The following is a 15,250-nucleotide window of genomic DNA, read 5'->3' as shown; positions in this document are numbered from 1 at the left end:
ATGTGATAAAAGGACAGAAAATATGAACAATAAGTCTGAAAGGTTTACAAACAACATCTGTGATACAAAGGTCCCATACTCTAGAAAGTACCAGTTTGTGTTAGAAACAACAACTGCCTGTCCCTTTACTATTCCATTCTGTGCTGCTGCCGTAGAGTAAGCAGAATTGAGACAAGCTTGGTGTTTCCAGTAATAAAACGGTGGATAAGAGTAAAAGACGTCATCAGATATTTGTCATCCCTGTCAGCATGCTTCAGATTAGCTTTCCCTGATTATCCTTCAGCTTCCCATGACTCACTGCCTACCTGCCAGCCACAGACACTATTTTAACAAGGATTTGCATTTCAAAAAAAGAAAAGTACTGCGCAGCGAAGAAGATTGTGACAATCAATCCTGTTTTTTTCTTTCCTTTCAAAGCTTTTCTGGGAAAAGTGAAAAGTTGTCTACCTGCAGAAGGTGAGAAGTGTAAGAAAAAGAAAAAAAAGGCAATGTATTTATGGCAAAGCTTTATTTTTATTTTTTTGTCCAGAATAATGCACAGAAAGCACAAAAAATCACATGTACTTCTTGCTGAGGAAAGTCCTGAAAAGAAAACATACTGAAGTTTTTGTTTTTACATAAGTACTGTACATGTTAAGTCAGTGCAACTACAATGCTGTTGTCCAATAATGATCACATGTATTTGGAACTATGATGTCATTTGACTGGTTTGACATGATGCGGGTCAAGTACAAAAAAACAAGATGGTGTGTCATTGTTGACACACAGTCAAAAGAAAGGGAGAAAGCATGGTTCAGACTTCTCAACTCTCATGAAAGTAAAACACCTTAATACCAAAAATACTTTCAACTCAATCATTCGTTTCATTGTAACATGTATTGTATTGGAATCTTCATAACCAGCAGATACAAACAAGGATATATTTCAATACCACTGGAAAGGACTAGTAGTCGATAGTTGTTATAAAGACAAAATGTGACATTTACATTTGAAAATAACTGAAGTTTAATTTAAATAACATTGTTAGAGTCTCTTCAACAACAACGTTATCAACACCTTTAAATGTCCATCAACACTTTTTTCATTGTAATATCGAGAACATATGTACAAGAGGGGGAAAAACAAAGAGGAACAGGACAAAAATAACGTGTTTTGTCTTCACATCTTGTTTGGCTTCTGTCGGCAGTGGCTCGAGGGGCCTGTGTGTGTAATGCACTGTGAATGTTAATGTCTCTGGGCTTGGCAGGGCATTTCAGTCCCTACTCATCTTCTCCGGGTCAGCCCATCATTTAAAGGTCTTGGGGGACGGGGGGCGAGGGGAGGAGGGGGATAGGGGGGAGGCCTTATATGAAATACTCCTTCTGGTTTTCACTCAGTACATTTTGAGAGTTGGCCTCGCTTTTGAAAGGGAACTCGGGACTGTCGTCAGGTTTGACTCCTTTTGGAGGCTGACTCTGAAATGTCTCTTTCCGCCGGTAGAGGAACCTTGCTAGTAGTGCCAGAGCTGACAGGCTGACAAATATCACAACGGCAATAACACCTGCAAATGAACAATGGTGAACAGACAATGAATATGCGGCCGTAATTTTAAGCAGACAATAGCGGTGCTTCAGGCATTTCGAATTCCCTTTCGGCCCTGAGTTATATTGTCTGACCTGCAACTGACTTGCCTAGCAAGTGAAAACGATAAAGCATACATACTGCATGCACCACGCACACCATGCTCGAGTCACATCGTTTGATATTCAACCCTAAAACTGTAATCTTACGCACACAACAGAGACTGCTGTTTTTCAGACAACTTAATGATTTTATTTTTCTCATACCGGAAATTTGCACCGTGGAATTTGTCTAAGGTTCACATAATTACACAGAAAATGTTTGCCAATCCCTCACTTTTAGGACTTTCATTTATTTTCAAAGCTCTCTGATTGTCTTACTAATCTAACTGTAAAGTGCATTTAACAGACTTATATCTGCATACCATAACAAGAAGAATTTCAGTTCAATTCTCATAAATGTTGCAGACTTTCACATTAATAATACGCACTGTCCTTGGTACACTGACACATTCCACTATCGAGAGGAAAATACATATATAATTGCAGTGCCAGAACACTGCTAGACTCAATTTAATGCTACATTACAGTGGTTTTAAAATGGCCAAGTATTTGAAGATAGCTGTAAAAAGTTCCCTAATCAGCAAATAATTTCCTGAAACGTTTAATTAGTTTTGGTGTCCTTTGTGCATTTTCACAGAGTTAGACAGTTTAAGAAGGACTATGAAATAACATTTTTCTTATCAATTCAAATATGTTAGTCATGACTATGAATCGGTGGAAGAGCCCCTTTAAAAGCTGAATGATTTAATAAAAAAAAGTTCTCTAGTTCTTTATAATATAGAGAATGCTTTTTCTACATGCCTGACACAATACTTATTATCTGTTATGGCCTCATGCTTTACACAGTCGGAATGTATGCAAATGCATTCATACGTATTTCTAATGAACATGTTGCTGTTACCTCCAATCAAAGCAGAGTCACTCTTGATTGCATTGACTATAGGCTCCCCAGTACCTACAGTACCAGAGTGGTCTATAGCAGAAAGACAGAGAGCAGAGAGACAGAGAGAGAGGGAAAAGAAGACAGCGACAGTAGCATCAGAAATCAGTCAGGACGGGGCCCATTTAAAACACACCAGAACATCGTCAAACTACCAAAACGGCATGAACCGCAGGATAACGACCACGAAGGAGTGATTATGCAAATAACCCCCCCCCCCTTGTCTCTCATTCAAATTCATTAACTCATCTGCCATTGTACATTTACATTTAGCAGACGCTCTTATCCAGAGCGACTTACAGTAAGTACAGGGACATTCTCCCCCGAGGCAAGTAGGGTGAAATGCCTTGCCCAAGGACACAACGTCATTTGGCACTGCCGGGAATCAAACTGGCAACCTTCAGATTACTAGCCCGCTTCCCTAACCGCTCAGCCACCTGACTCCCTTTGTAATTGAAATCATTTTGATTTTAGTTTAATGAACAAGGAAGATGGTGTACGTATTAAATGAGCCCTTGGTAAAGTTCGAGAAGGAGCCTCACGGAAAAAAACCGGACACCTTTCAAGTCATACTGGAGATAAGGAGAAGCATGCGAGTTTCACGACAGACGGCCCTCCCAGCGTGTCACCGTGGAGACCGAAAAAAACGTAACCCAGCCAATCACAGATTGGCATGCGGCCCCTGTTTTACCTGCCAGGGAATGCGTGGTCTCTGCCGCGTAAGGATTGGACGGCGAGGAGGAGCCGCAGCCGGACTCCGTCAGGGGTCCCGTGACGATGACGGGGCTGGTGTCGGGGTACAGCAGGGCGGCCTTCAGGGGCGCGATGGAGTTGAACCGGACCACGGACAGGCAGCCGCTAAAACCCAGGGCTCCGAGCCTGGAGATCTCTGGATCCAGCTCACCCGACTCTGGGAAGACCATCAGACAGATGGGGTGGACGTAAGGATGGAGGGGGACAAACGAGAGATAACACATATTTGACACGGGTGTCTCCATCAGGACAGATAGAAGGGTTTTTAATTGACGAAACCTGAACAGGCCTGAGGAGAAGACATCAGATTGACATTGATCCCCGATGAGATCTGCCTATAGGCTTGAGCAAGTCATGTGACCTGCACTCCCACATTGATTCAGCGTCGAGCATACCTCCGCAGCAGCAGCTCATCACAATAGGTACAAAGCAGTAAAGAAAGACACCACTAAGCCTGTCACTGGTGCTGCTTGAGGTCTCGGGGATATTAGGAGAGATTTACAGGGCATCTGCTTCACTGGCCCTCATGAGACACCTACTGCCTGTTACTTTAATGGAGCGAATCTGCATGTTGATGATTTCTGCTTTCAAAAGGCCATCCCATCCTCTGGCATTGAATCCCACTGCTACTGAGAAGGTTATGCTACACCAGCAGGCTTTTTACTCATGTTTTTTTTTATACGCTCTCTGTCCTCCATACGCTCTCCCTCTCCCTGCCTCTCTCTCTCTCTCTCTCTCTCCCTCTCCTTCCCTCTCTCTCTCTCTCTCTCTCTCTCTCTCTCTCTCTCTCTCTCTCTCTCTCTCTCTCTCTCTCCTTCCCTCCCTGCCTCTCTCTCGCTCGCTCGCTCCCTCTCTCTCTCTCTCTCTCTCTCTCTCTCTCTCCTTCCCTCCCTGCCTCTCTCTCGCTCGCTCGCTCCCTCTCTCTCTCTCTCTCTCTCTCTCTCTCCTTCCCTCCCTGCCTCTCTCTCGCTCCCTCTCTCTTTCTCTCGCTCTCTCTCTCTCTCGGCTGAGTCTCAGGCTCTACATTCATTACAGGTCCATTTGTTAGCGTGATCGATGACAAGCCTGGCTGGGAATGACACTGAATCCACTTTCATGCTGCCTCTTTGATCCTGATATGACACTCGCGCCGCTGAGTGGGCAAAGGGGGGATGCTCGGTCGCGCGCTAACATGGGTCAGGTCAGGCCCAATACACTAGCACAGGGCAGGGCCACTCGCAGAGCTGCCCGCCCTCAGCCACTACCCCCTTTACTCCCACATGTCATTGGACCTTCCGGATTATTCCGATTTTTAACAAATGGGAGTCCAGAGAAAGCATGAATAAATCATGCCAGAGCCAAATCACTCAAAGAATGTACCACAACATGGATGTGTAGTTGACAACATTTTATGAATCCGGAGTGCATTCCTATACGAGGGGCTTTGTTTGTTGTACAGAAACAAACATGGATTTTGAAGTGACCCCGTGCAAACGTTAGTCTCATTAGTTTGTATTGGAATGCAGTGACCGTAAGCTATGAACTGTCTGTTCCTGCTCCTTTCAATTACTTTTTATTACTAAAAGCAGAGGTCCAATGCTAGCACAGACATTAGCATTACCCGCATGGAGTGGCTTGTTTCTTCAACTAATAATATTCTGAATTTAAGTAAACAGACACACACCGTTGATGATAACATGCCATGTTCAGTTGAAATTGCCTGACTGAACAAACAATGGCAAGAATTCCATTACATTTCTCCAGGTCTTCCTTCAAACTATGTTTCTAAAACACAGAGTAATACAAAATTATTACTAATGGGGCCATTGCATAGCAGAGGTGAGTAGTTCTTATTCATAATTTGAATAATATTTTCAATTGGTGTGAAAGCCGTATGTTAGAGCAATCAGGAAAAGCTCTTGAAAATGTCACTGTCAGGTAAAACCAAGCCTCTCTACCCTTTTATTCAAATCAGTCTTTTAACTAGGCTGGCCTTCTCCGCCACTAATGTAGCCTTACTCACCAGACACTTTCCCCATAACAACCGACTGGAGAGCGTTGAATTCCACGTCAGATGTGAGATTGAAGTCCTCTCTTGCATGCTGGTCAATCTGAGAAAGGCAAAATGGGTCTGTGAATTGTTGAGGGTTACAGAGAGAGAGAACAGACTCGGACACTTTGATGTGTCAAATTATCGAGTATGTATTCTTCCGTGGAGAGCGCTTTAATTAAGCCTGCTCTTCAGAGTGCTCTAAACACATCATTGCTTTGCTGTTGAGTCGTTGCCATTCAATTAAAAAGGGAAAGGAGACTGGACAGATTTTCTTTTGAATCACAACATCAAATTGTGATTAGGACCACAGCTTAAACTAATTGATGTTTTTTTTCTGTAGCAATGAATGTAAATCCTGGCCATTATTTATGTAGGCTTACAGGAGGAATATGGAGGGTAGATTAAATGAACAACAAATTCAGTAGCACCTCCAGTACGTCGTTCACTAAAGGGATTTCTCAGAGTGGCAGGCTCCTGCTTAAGTAACTTCAAATACTCAATAAAGGGAAATAAACTGTTGATTCCTCCGGAACCCCTCTCTCCCTCTGCTACACCAACACACACAAATGCACACACAAATGCACACACACACACACACACACACACACATGTACTTTGCCTCAGACCAGTAAATACCCAGTAAGCCATGAGATTCAGTTTGTACAGAGAAGCATGTCTGTTGCATGTTTGGTCGAGTCAGCCCTTGCGATTGGAGAAAGAAAGAACGGTGTGTAGATTCTATACTTCGGATACGATTGCACACACTTCGAACAGATTTAACAAGTCGAGTGAGGAGAATTGGCTGGAAAAGATGTCAGACGGTTACTTTTCTGTACACTCAATCCTAGTACCGTCTGTCAAAGTCTGATTTCACCCCAGAGGAAGACTTCTCTTAAACTTTTATTGATTTCATGCTCCTCTGCTATCGTATTCCTTTTCTTCCTCGGTTCCTCTTCAGAATCATTAATGTTGTCTGTGAATAGCGAGTGTGCATAGTGAATGCCAACAGACAATGGCTGACAGTTGGGATGGGTGCATTCGGACAAAGAAAGGCAGCGTGGCGAAGCAGTGTGAAGTCGACACCTGCTGTGGCAGTGGCAAAGGGCCATTGGCTCTCCCCAGGGAACCTGGCAGACACAGAGGTATTGGTAAAGCCAAAACATTAACTCTGTCAAACAATATTCAAAGTCGAACTGATGCTGCCGCAAACAGCAGTTCATATTTCGTCGCTACGGGGATCGCAAAAGCACGCGCAAATTTAAAGGAGCCTGGAAGCTTGCGTAGCTGAGCCTCGCCTCTCCGGATTTAGGCACGGATTGTGTCCTTCTGGCATGTGTCTGCCAAACGACGCTGACTGCGGACTTGCTGTGGTTATGGATGAGATGTTACCTGCACGGCGACAGCCTCGGAGAGTCTCCGTATGGACACTCTGTGGAGCTGTCCGTTGGCCAGGTTCCTGACGTTAGTCCTCATCACCTCAGCATCTTTGTTCATCTGCAGTTTATACTTAACATCCAGGTAACCTTCAGAGACAGGGAGAGAAGCCCTCGATGAGTGTGCGCAGATTAAAAACTCCCGCCTGCTGCGTGGCACTGTTTATCCTGGAAAAGATTGTTTACGCCTTTCAAAGCAAATCGGAATGTATAAGACGGGAGTTACAGAATTAATAAGCCTACAAAGCCTTCAGTTAAGAGGATTAATATCAAATTCCCTATCGGTTACAGATCCACTAAATCAAATTCATTTTCATCATTTGCAGGGCATTAAGTATCAGCAGAGCTTTGATAAAGACACTGCTGGTGTCTTGCTGGCCTGGGAAGATGAGACTGAGCAGTCAGATGAATGGGACAATGGATCTTAAAAAATTATGCTGTGACTAAGGCTGTGTGTTTTATCCACCGGCCACATAATACTGACTTAAGATGTATTTTCCCGCAATGTCAGAACACTTTTTTTGAGGCAATAATACAATAACTATCAGTTAACACAAAGGCACAGCAGCTCGAAAGGAGAGATGACTTTTCAAATTGTTTGAATTGTTCACTCCATTTATCTTGATTTCCCATTCTGGGCCACAGAATAAATATAAACAACATTGCTGATTAAAAGTGTGATATTAGCTCCTGATATCTGTTGTATCTGTAGATAGATAGCCTGTATTGAGATTGAAAGTAAGCTATTAATTTATTCTACCTTTGATCTAAAGTCATAAACACTGCATTCAAACAACTTACTGTGCATTCGAACATAAAAAAAAAAAACATAGATTAAGATGCCTAATGTTTGTGTTTTTATGTTACCCTTTGGGGTTTCCATAAAAATGGGTTGGGGAGATAAACAAGAACAGGAAAGGAAAGAGAACAGAACCGTCGACTCCACCTCGACTTTTTTAAACCAATGTGGGCTCTGAGACTAATCTTGGCTCTCTGTTTGACATGGAGGGATAGAGTCTACCAAGAAGACAACAGCGCGAGAAGCGACGAGTCAATTTGTCTGTCTAGAGTTGAGAAGAAAGCTGTCTCTTAGCTTTAATTGGAGATTCAGGGAAGAGAGCTACAGTTTGCTGAAATACATGGATCACTATGGTGGCACCGTGCACTCACACTACTTCGGATCTTTTAGGGCCAATCTTTTCCAGATACATACAGCTCTGGAAAAAAATGAAGAGACAACTACACCTTTTTCTTTCCTTAAAAAAAAAGTTGAGAAGGACAATTTTGAGTGGTCTCTTAAATGTTTACCCTTCTGTTCCTCACTCATAATTGAATTTCTCAATGTTTTTAAAAATGAAAGAAAAAGGTGCAGGTCTCTTAATACTTTTCCAGAGCTGTATATTAAATAGCTGTACTTATCATTATACCGTGGGCCAACTATAACATACACTTATAGTTGTTATATCTAGACCAAAAGTGAATGACAGAGTCATTACTGTACTGTATATACTATATACAATAGTACTTCACACATCAGTTCATTATACAGACACTTGATTCATATTAAATATTTTTATAATATAGACTATTTGTCACATTAAGAATTAAGATTAAGAATCTTCAGCATTATTTAAAGCCCTCCCGAGATCTCAGTCCCTAAAAGCTGAGACGCCGCCGAATAATTGACTCTGCGTGAACAAGACGCAGTGGGGTCTGACAGAGTTGAGTCTAGGGGGACTTCAGACTCCGATTAATCCAAATGAATCCGCCAAAGCTAGAGAAGTCGCGCGTGTGTGTGTGTGTGGCGCTGCATAATGCGTTTGAAGTGTCAGGCATTAAGGCCTGCCGCGGAGCACCGCAGTCGTCGGGGCTGCCCGCGGTCTCACCGTTCCTGTTGAGGAGGACGGCCAGGTACTCCTTGTAGTAGGAGCTGACGTAGAGGAGCAGAGCTGGGGTCTGCGTGGTGCTGAAGCTCAGGGTGATGTTCTCCCCCCCCAGGGTCAGCTCGGAGAAGATGGAGGAGGGCAGGCCGCTGGCGTTCCGGTTCAGCTCGTACGGCTCCTTGAAGGTGTACATGACCGAGGTTTCGGGCTTGAAGGCAGCCGAGACCTCTGGAACGAGGACAACAAAGGGAAAGGGTGTTGCTGTTGGGTTACCTCAGAGGAGGAAAGCCTCTGTCTAGCTCCACGAGAAGGGAGTGACCGTCGGTTTAGGGTTTCTCAGTGTTGGACAGCCGGTTGATTGGAGAGAGTTGATCAAACCCTTCGACATGAAAGTGACCAGTTCAAACACACGGCGATACAAGAACAGTCTCTCTGAGGCATGAACGTCAATGGACAGAATTTATGGTAGAAAGAGGAAAACAAAGAAAACATATAGCTAGCAGGTGTTTGTTCCACAATCAGGTAGAAACGACATCACAGGCCCATGACTGTCATCCGAACGCAACATAGGTCAAAGTAGGAACACACACACACACTTGACCCGATATGAAGGAATGATCTGTGATAAATTACTGTAAGTACATAAGAAATTCCTGATTTGTCCTACATCTGCTATAATAGTATTCATTTTAAACATGAAACCAAATGACTGTCCAGAAATTCAATAGCTGTGTAATTTCAAGTAGTGTGGTTCGAGTGTAAACCCTTAGATTCTAACTTTAGCGCAAACTTTGTTTCTTTATTTTTTCACGTTTCACGACCAGTATAATCGACGCTGTTAGTCCCTTGATAGCTGCATTAAACCAGCTGATTAAACCATCTGAAGAAAAGGTACTATGCAAGGTGTGGATCCTTTTAATTAAGCCCTCTTTAGTTTCGAGGTAGCATCTTGCAGGCTATGCACACTGTGCTGCTAAGTAAGTGATAATTCCAGGGGAAACGTAAGCATAATAGTTCATTATTATAGGCATGTGTTCCTCCCTGCTTCACATAGTCAACCTCCTCCTAAGAAGACTCACATACATCAAAGCACTTGAGCAAACACTCTGGATTCAAGCCATTGATGTAGTTCACAGCTAGGAAGTACTTCTTGTGGATGCGTTTGAAGCAAGCTTAAAAGGTTCTCCGGACGACATAGATGCCTGATCTTTTGACACAGTCATCCTTTGCGATGCCCACGCGTTAAAAGGTCCCATATCTGAGTTTTTTTTTCTTTTTTTGGGAGGGGGGGTAATTTGAAATGATCATGAAATACATCTGACGAGTTTATGTAAAATAAAATTGTGATATTTCAGTGGAAACAATCCCACTTACATTATAAAAACACTAGCACTGGTACTGCTCCTCTCCAATTGGCCCTCTCAATTGAAACTGGGTGAAGATCAGCTTATTAATGTTCTGTGTTCAGTGACACAATTACCTCAAGGTTATTTTCAATTATTAACTGTGCATTGTTGTGAATTGTGAACACCGTGATACCCCCAAGTGAATAAATCAACAATTACCACATATAATACCGGGTTCATGTTCTACACTGATCATCTAGCACCATGTTTCTCAACTGGTGGTCTGGAGCCTAAGGTGAGCTGGTGCGGAGGGGGCGTAGGCTTCGGCCCTGTCAAAAAGTCAAACTTTTATTTTGATATTTGGTCACTTTGATATAAAGTTACCAAACCTCCTATGGTGCGTTTTTATTTTCAAAAGGTGTGTAGTCTCACACTGTGCCGCCCGCGTTCCTGAACACAAATGTCAAAGTGTCAATCAAAACTGCAGCGCACAGGAACATTACCTGCTGACATTGAGGATTACTAAACAAATTGGTTTGGGGAAAGAAATTATAATTGTTTCTAAATGTAATACTTTTTGGGTTGTGACTTAATGAACAACGACAAATGTGGATCCTGAGGTTAGACCAGCTGAGAACCAGATCGAGCAGTTCACCTTGATGAACCAGCGAGATGTTTTCTGTACCTTTCTGACAAAAGGGTCCTGTGTAGGCAGACTGGCCACAGTCGCAGATGAAGCCGTTGTACTTCTCCACGCAGCGGCCGTGGTTCTGGCACAGGCCTCCGTAGCTGCTGCAGTGGCCCGGGCAGCCAGGCCTCACCCCGGGCGTGATCTTCGCCCGCTCCTCCAGGTCCAGGGTCTTGCCGTTGAGCTGCAGCGAGCGGAGGCAGCCCAGGAAACCCTTCTGTCTGGATGCTGTGCCTCCTGCCGACACAAAAGAACACAGAGTCACAGGTTTCTCCTCCAGCGCTTTGTCTCCGTCCTGTCTCTTTTCATACTGCCCCCACCATCCATTGTTGGCTCATTCGTGTGACGGGGGCAGAGGTGCAATGCAGACAGATTCATGTGCCACCTCTGCGCTCCCGAGAGCATAACTTTTGTCAACGCGCCGCGAGATTACAAAAGGCGCTTTAGTGCGACAAGGCGATGAAAACAAAGTTGTGGGAGGCAAAACACATTCAGGGGGAGCTGAGTTTTATCAGGCGCCTGTCTGCCTGCCAGCTGCAGAACACGCTGCTAACCTTCCTTTCTCTCTTCCTCCTCCTCTCCTTCTTCTTCTGGCTCGCTCCCATACCTCAGCCTTGGCAGTTCAGATTGTTCTCCGGGTTCAGCCACGGCTCCGAAATCAATGAGGCCCCCTGCCTGCCAGACCCTGCTCAATATGCTTTTAGTCAGACATGAAAACCCCCACAGCACTGCAGAGGACCAGCACAACAGTCGAAACTATCCTAACCCGCATCCACTGGAAGGAGATATGCTTTGGGTTCCTTGTTGAAGGAGAGTGATGCCCGGGCCATTAAATAGGGGGAAAATTTAGTAGCCTCACAGTCCTGTGGGATGTAATCATCTTTAGGTAATTGCACATCAGAGACAGCTCATACTTTCGGTGAGCTGTGACTGGGAAAGCAGGCGTGTCCTTGTGGACAAGCACCAAGGACCAACCAACCAAAACCAAGGAGGGAAATACTGTTTTTCCTGTACAGTATTAGGAGTGAGTAGAAACACCAACATAATGTCAAGTCAAATACCATCCACAGCAAGTCCTCCAAATTCAAGACAGCTTTCACTCATAACAATGGAAGGAAACCTTTGATGGCACATCAAATACGACGATCTCAAAGCCATTCCAAACCAACATCAAAGCAAGCCAGTCAGAATGTATTCCATTCTCCTGTATGTCGTCTTACATAGGCAAGCATGACCATATGTTGGATAACATTACGCACAGCATGTAGCCAGAAGACACGCTGTACACAACAGACATTATAAACCATGGTGTGGTTTACAAATTAAAATGTAAATCACTATGCATCATTATCACTGCACATCGTGCAGATGCTGTCATTAGCTTCACATGAATAGCAGGAATAAGCTGGCATCTGCAGTCTAATGTCCATTAAAAAAGTTTGAGTAACGCACACAGGCAATGCAGGAGGGGATCACATGCTAAAAACGATGTTAAATCAATATTCATTTTAGCACCCTGTTTCTACATCGCACCAAGGATTAAACTGTATTTCTGAAACTGAGGGTTTCCAGATAATAGCAGGAATTCTGCAATATTTGCTTCTAGATAACCCCTTATACAATACGCTGAGACTGCTTGTGTTTGCTCATTTTCACACGGAATGTAGATTGAGGTGAACACAGTGAGGAACAGCTTAAAGGTGTTGATAAGATTTATCAGTGTTCAGGCCATTTCACAGGCATTTGTGCGCTATGTGATTTATGCATTCGTTTTAGGATAAAGAATTTCCAATCTCAGCTGTCTGACATGAGTCAACATACTTAACATGCAAGCAAGCAAATGCATATCAATGTGCAAGTTTACACACAGCCCCCCCTCCCCCCCCCCCCACACACACACACACACGCACACACAACAACGACACCCTAATGTTCACCCAACAATGCACAAAGACACAACAACACACTAATGCATTAATCAGAAATGCACACAAACACACAAGCACACACACAGCGAATCACATGATCCAACCCATCATGTTCTGAGTGGCGGTTATTTATTGAAACTGATTATCGCTTAGTGTTCAGAAACAGCCCACTCAGCACCTGCATGTTCTATAGAAAACCGCCGATGATGGCATTCTGCCAACAAAGCAGCATAGTCCTAAGAAGATGTCATTACCTCATCTCCCTGTAAGAGAAGACAGAGAAGGCCTTGTCCACCATCTATTTATGAGTCCATGAACATGAATTCAAACGTAAAAATACCAAAGAAACTGCAAAAATATTCACAAAAGCATCGGAAATGACCTATACGAGGCGAGCATTCTTTGTCTTTTTGCTAAGCCAACAAGAGGATGCCTTTCTCTAAATTGCTCTGGGCCGGGTCGAGGCAAACAACAGAATCTCCCGGTGCCCTCACTCCGAGAGCACATTCATCCAGGCCTGTTCTCAGGGGGCCCCGTGGCTGGGACGCCAGATTCGGGCCAAAGAACCGACAGCAGCCTCATCTCCTGCGTTTACTTTCGCCCTGGCTGTAATAAGCACCGCGGTTCCCTTCCTTACCCACGAATAATTGGCTGTTGAGCTGAAGATGGATGTGTCCGTCGGCAGGGGCCTTCTGCGTGGAGGCGGGGGAGGCGTCGACGCGCAGCGAGGCTTCCTTCACGTTGCGCTCGGCTCGCACCGCGTGCCACCTGTCGTCGTTCAGCGGGGCGCTCGTCTCCACCCGCACCTCCAGCGGCCCATTGCCCACGTCGAACGAGAAGACCACCTCGGACGAAGCTGCGGGTCAGGGGAGAGATGTGTCACACACACACACACTTTGCATTTGGGATTATGCGACGGTCAGGCGATGTTCCACTGGTGGAGAGTTTGACGCTCACTCCCAGAGAGGATTGGCGGATAATCAACAAAACCATAGGCTGGGACATCTGGAAAATATCTGTAGCCTGAAGAGACCAGTCACTCGATTGTTTCAAGCGTGTCTGTGAAGTGCTCTCCCACAGGGCCAGAATGACACATTGCAGAACCTGTCCCTGCAGCTAGGGCTCCAAACACAGCTCCACTCCCAGGTGGGAGCGCACTGTTGATTGATCAGCTGATTATGAAGCTTCCAATTTCCTACACAAACTTTACTCAATTAAGAAAAATGTTGAGGCGTCCAAGCCGAAGACGAAACAGTCTCGGAGTTCCAGCTTGCCAAATCTATCATCGTAAAATACAGTATACAGCAAAAAAAAATGCTTGTCGGTGGCACTTTTTTATTTCTTTTTTTGGAAAACTTTGATTAAGAATAGCAGTCGTGCAGTACACGCGTTGCACTCTGTGAGAGGCTTTAAGAGCACCTCCTCTTGATTCCTACACCGTAGACTGTGCACTGAGCTGATGACTTGGAATGAATGGGACTTGGGCGGGGCAGACGCCCAGTCTGTCATCAGACACAGTGAAAACAACTTGCTAAAAAAGGCTGATCATCTGTTCCCACATCTTTGGTATTCTCATCCCAGTTCCCTTGGCTCCTATAGCCTAGCCTGCTAGATGTCACCAAGGGGACCTGTTTGAGGGACAGGAAGAGCACAGAGGGGTAAAAATAGCAAGCAGCACTTTCACGGTTCAATAATGTCGTCAGCTAATTACGAGTGAATGTATGGAGAGTTCATTCAAGCGAGCACGTAAACTGCAGCATCTCCTCTGGGAACGATCTTAACCAAAAGCTTGAGAGGAAACATTCAAATTCATTTCCAAAAGCTTTCGGTGAACCCGCCCCCCCCCCCAACCTCATAATTTTAATTCTCCTTAGAGAAACGTCATTAAAAAACGTTCCGAGCCCGTGGTTTCACAAAATGCCTCACAATGGTCACGTTTGTATGTGCCCACCCCGTCATTTGGTTCTGGTGTTTGCCATGCTGGAGGGTTCATTGAGCTCGGTGAAGTTTTGAAGGCCAGGCTCTTAGAGAGGAGCATGGACCTCCAGCATGCTGAGTCTCTTCTCACATCAGTCTAATCCATCACCCCTGGCTATTGTCTGCAGAGACAATAACATCCAGTGCCACTTTCACGAAGTTAACGCTTCACTACAGATGTCGCAGAAAATGAGCAAAGACAATACACAACAATGAAAAAAAAAAGATATAGTAGTTCCATTCCAACTCCACCACCACAAAGGCCTCAGGGAATGCCAGTGTGCGGCAGGGATGAGGATTATCTGCAGAGGAAGCAGGCGGCAGACGAAACAATAACACCGCGACAGTCTCTAATTCACAGAAAACTTCAAATGCCAGGACGTACCAATGCAGTGGTATCTGACCCAAAGTCGCCGTAAAAGAAGTATATCATCCACACCATTCTGTGCATTGCTCTAACTGTGTCACAGCGATAATTTCCCTGAGGGGAAAAAAAGTATCATGGCGGTTTGGCTGTGCTGCAGTGTTTATGTCATATTTGTGTTGTTTCTCAAAAGTGTTTCCCTCTCCTCTGAAGCAGAGGGGCAATTTAGAGGATTTCGCCCATGATAACACAATTCAGAGGATTATAACACTTGTAAATTCAAT

The 15,250-nt window shown here is 44.5% G+C and overlaps 1 protein-coding gene across 1 annotated transcript in view; it reads right to left on the bottom strand.

Moving 5' to 3' along the window:
• Window positions 1-1,343: 1,343 nt before the first annotated feature.
• Window positions 1,344-15,250, bottom strand: part of cntnap3 (contactin associated protein family member 3) — a 55,979-nt gene continuing 42,072 nt past the window's right edge. Inside the window, exons 17-24 of the mRNA XM_067257949.1 lie at window positions 13,263-13,481; window positions 10,695-10,934; window positions 8,667-8,891; window positions 6,737-6,870; window positions 5,318-5,405; window positions 3,254-3,472; window positions 2,524-2,595; window positions 1,344-1,540 (exon numbers count right to left, since the gene is read on the bottom strand). Coding sequence (XP_067114050.1) covers window positions 1,344-1,540; window positions 2,524-2,595; window positions 3,254-3,472; window positions 5,318-5,405; window positions 6,737-6,870; window positions 8,667-8,891; window positions 10,695-10,934; window positions 13,263-13,481 — 1,394 coding nt within the window. The remainder of the gene's footprint in view (window positions 1,541-2,523; window positions 2,596-3,253; window positions 3,473-5,317; window positions 5,406-6,736; window positions 6,871-8,666; window positions 8,892-10,694; window positions 10,935-13,262; window positions 13,482-15,250) is intronic.

The sequence above is a fragment of the Osmerus mordax genome, chromosome 20, assembly GCF_038355195.1.
Source record: "Osmerus mordax isolate fOsmMor3 chromosome 20, fOsmMor3.pri, whole genome shotgun sequence".
Lineage (NCBI taxonomy): Eukaryota > Metazoa > Chordata > Actinopteri > Osmeriformes > Osmeridae > Osmerus > Osmerus mordax.
Note: the sequence above shows the minus strand (reverse complement) of the source record. Positions and strands in the feature narration are given on the sequence as shown.